At 43.6% G+C, this 988-nt stretch overlaps 1 protein-coding gene across 1 annotated transcript; it reads left to right on the top strand.

Annotated features, from left to right (window-relative positions):
* Positions 1-141: 141 nt before the first annotated feature.
* Tsp_15733 (conserved hypothetical protein) lies at positions 142-901 on the top strand. Its single transcript, XM_003368209.1, has 2 exons — positions 142-261; positions 641-901. The coding sequence occupies exons 1-2, from the start codon at positions 142-144 to the stop codon at positions 899-901; spliced, it is 381 nt and encodes a 126-aa protein (XP_003368257.1).
* The last annotated feature ends 87 nt before the right edge of the window (positions 902-988 follow it).

Below are 988 nucleotides of genomic sequence, written 5' to 3'. Positions count from 1 at the left end.
TCCAATCAGTGCAGCAGTAGCATGTCATCGTGTTTGTCGAAGCATGTTAAATCCGAAAAAGTATCCTATACAGTAATTCACGAAGGTATTATTCAGTTGATAATTAAGTATATCAAAAAATTAGGTGTTTATTTTTGCAAAATGATGAGCGAGGAAACTTATTTCTATCCAAATACACAGAGAAAAGAATTTCAGAAAACAGAAGTAGATCGCAGTTCGAGCTGTACGAGTGAAGTAGTGTACTATGTATCATTCTCAATGGTAGATTACCTGTGAGTGTCATTCTACAGTCAGATATTAATATAATAAAAGATAAAATAAACAGACCTGTTATAAGCAGCGGTCATGGGGAGAATTTTGGCGCTAACTAAGCTCGGATCACTTGACGTCCCGCTGGATATGCCGCTTGTATCTGACGTCAATACAGGATAGCGTGAATATTGTCTGAATAGGAACGAATGATCAGGATATGAATATAAAATAGGAGAAGATGGATTTTTCATTGAACGAACAAATGGAAAATACAGAAACCTTGAACTTTTTCCCGAACCACTGGTTCGTTGTGCAGCTGATGAACCACTACCAGCAGCAGCAGCAGCAGCAGTAGCGACGGTAGCAGTACCACCACCACTACTGGCAGCGGTGGTACTATCGGTACGTGATGAAGATCGGTGAGAACCGCCACCACCTCCACCACTACCACTGGTTGCACTCGCATGCGTGGCACGATGCTTGGACGACAGGTGTACAGGAACAGTTGGAGGCACTTGAATCATCGTTTGGTTCTGGTCTTGGCCAAGACTACCGCGCATCACGGCCGTCGATCCGCCCTGGTGTTGCAACGGCAACGTCTGGGACATGGCGTACGGCAACGGATACGACGTGGTCATCATTCGACTAATAACACGTCGATCCGGTGATTTCGACCCTGCCGAAATGAATCGCAAATTACAGACAATTTCAAGAAATTTCAATTTTAATACCTGGT

This window comes from Trichinella spiralis (genome assembly GCF_000181795.1).
Source record: "Trichinella spiralis strain ISS 195 chromosome Unknown Scfld2893, whole genome shotgun sequence".
Taxonomy (NCBI): Eukaryota; Metazoa; Nematoda; class Enoplea; order Trichinellida; family Trichinellidae; genus Trichinella; species Trichinella spiralis.
Note: the sequence above shows the minus strand (reverse complement) of the source record. Positions and strands in the feature narration are given on the sequence as shown.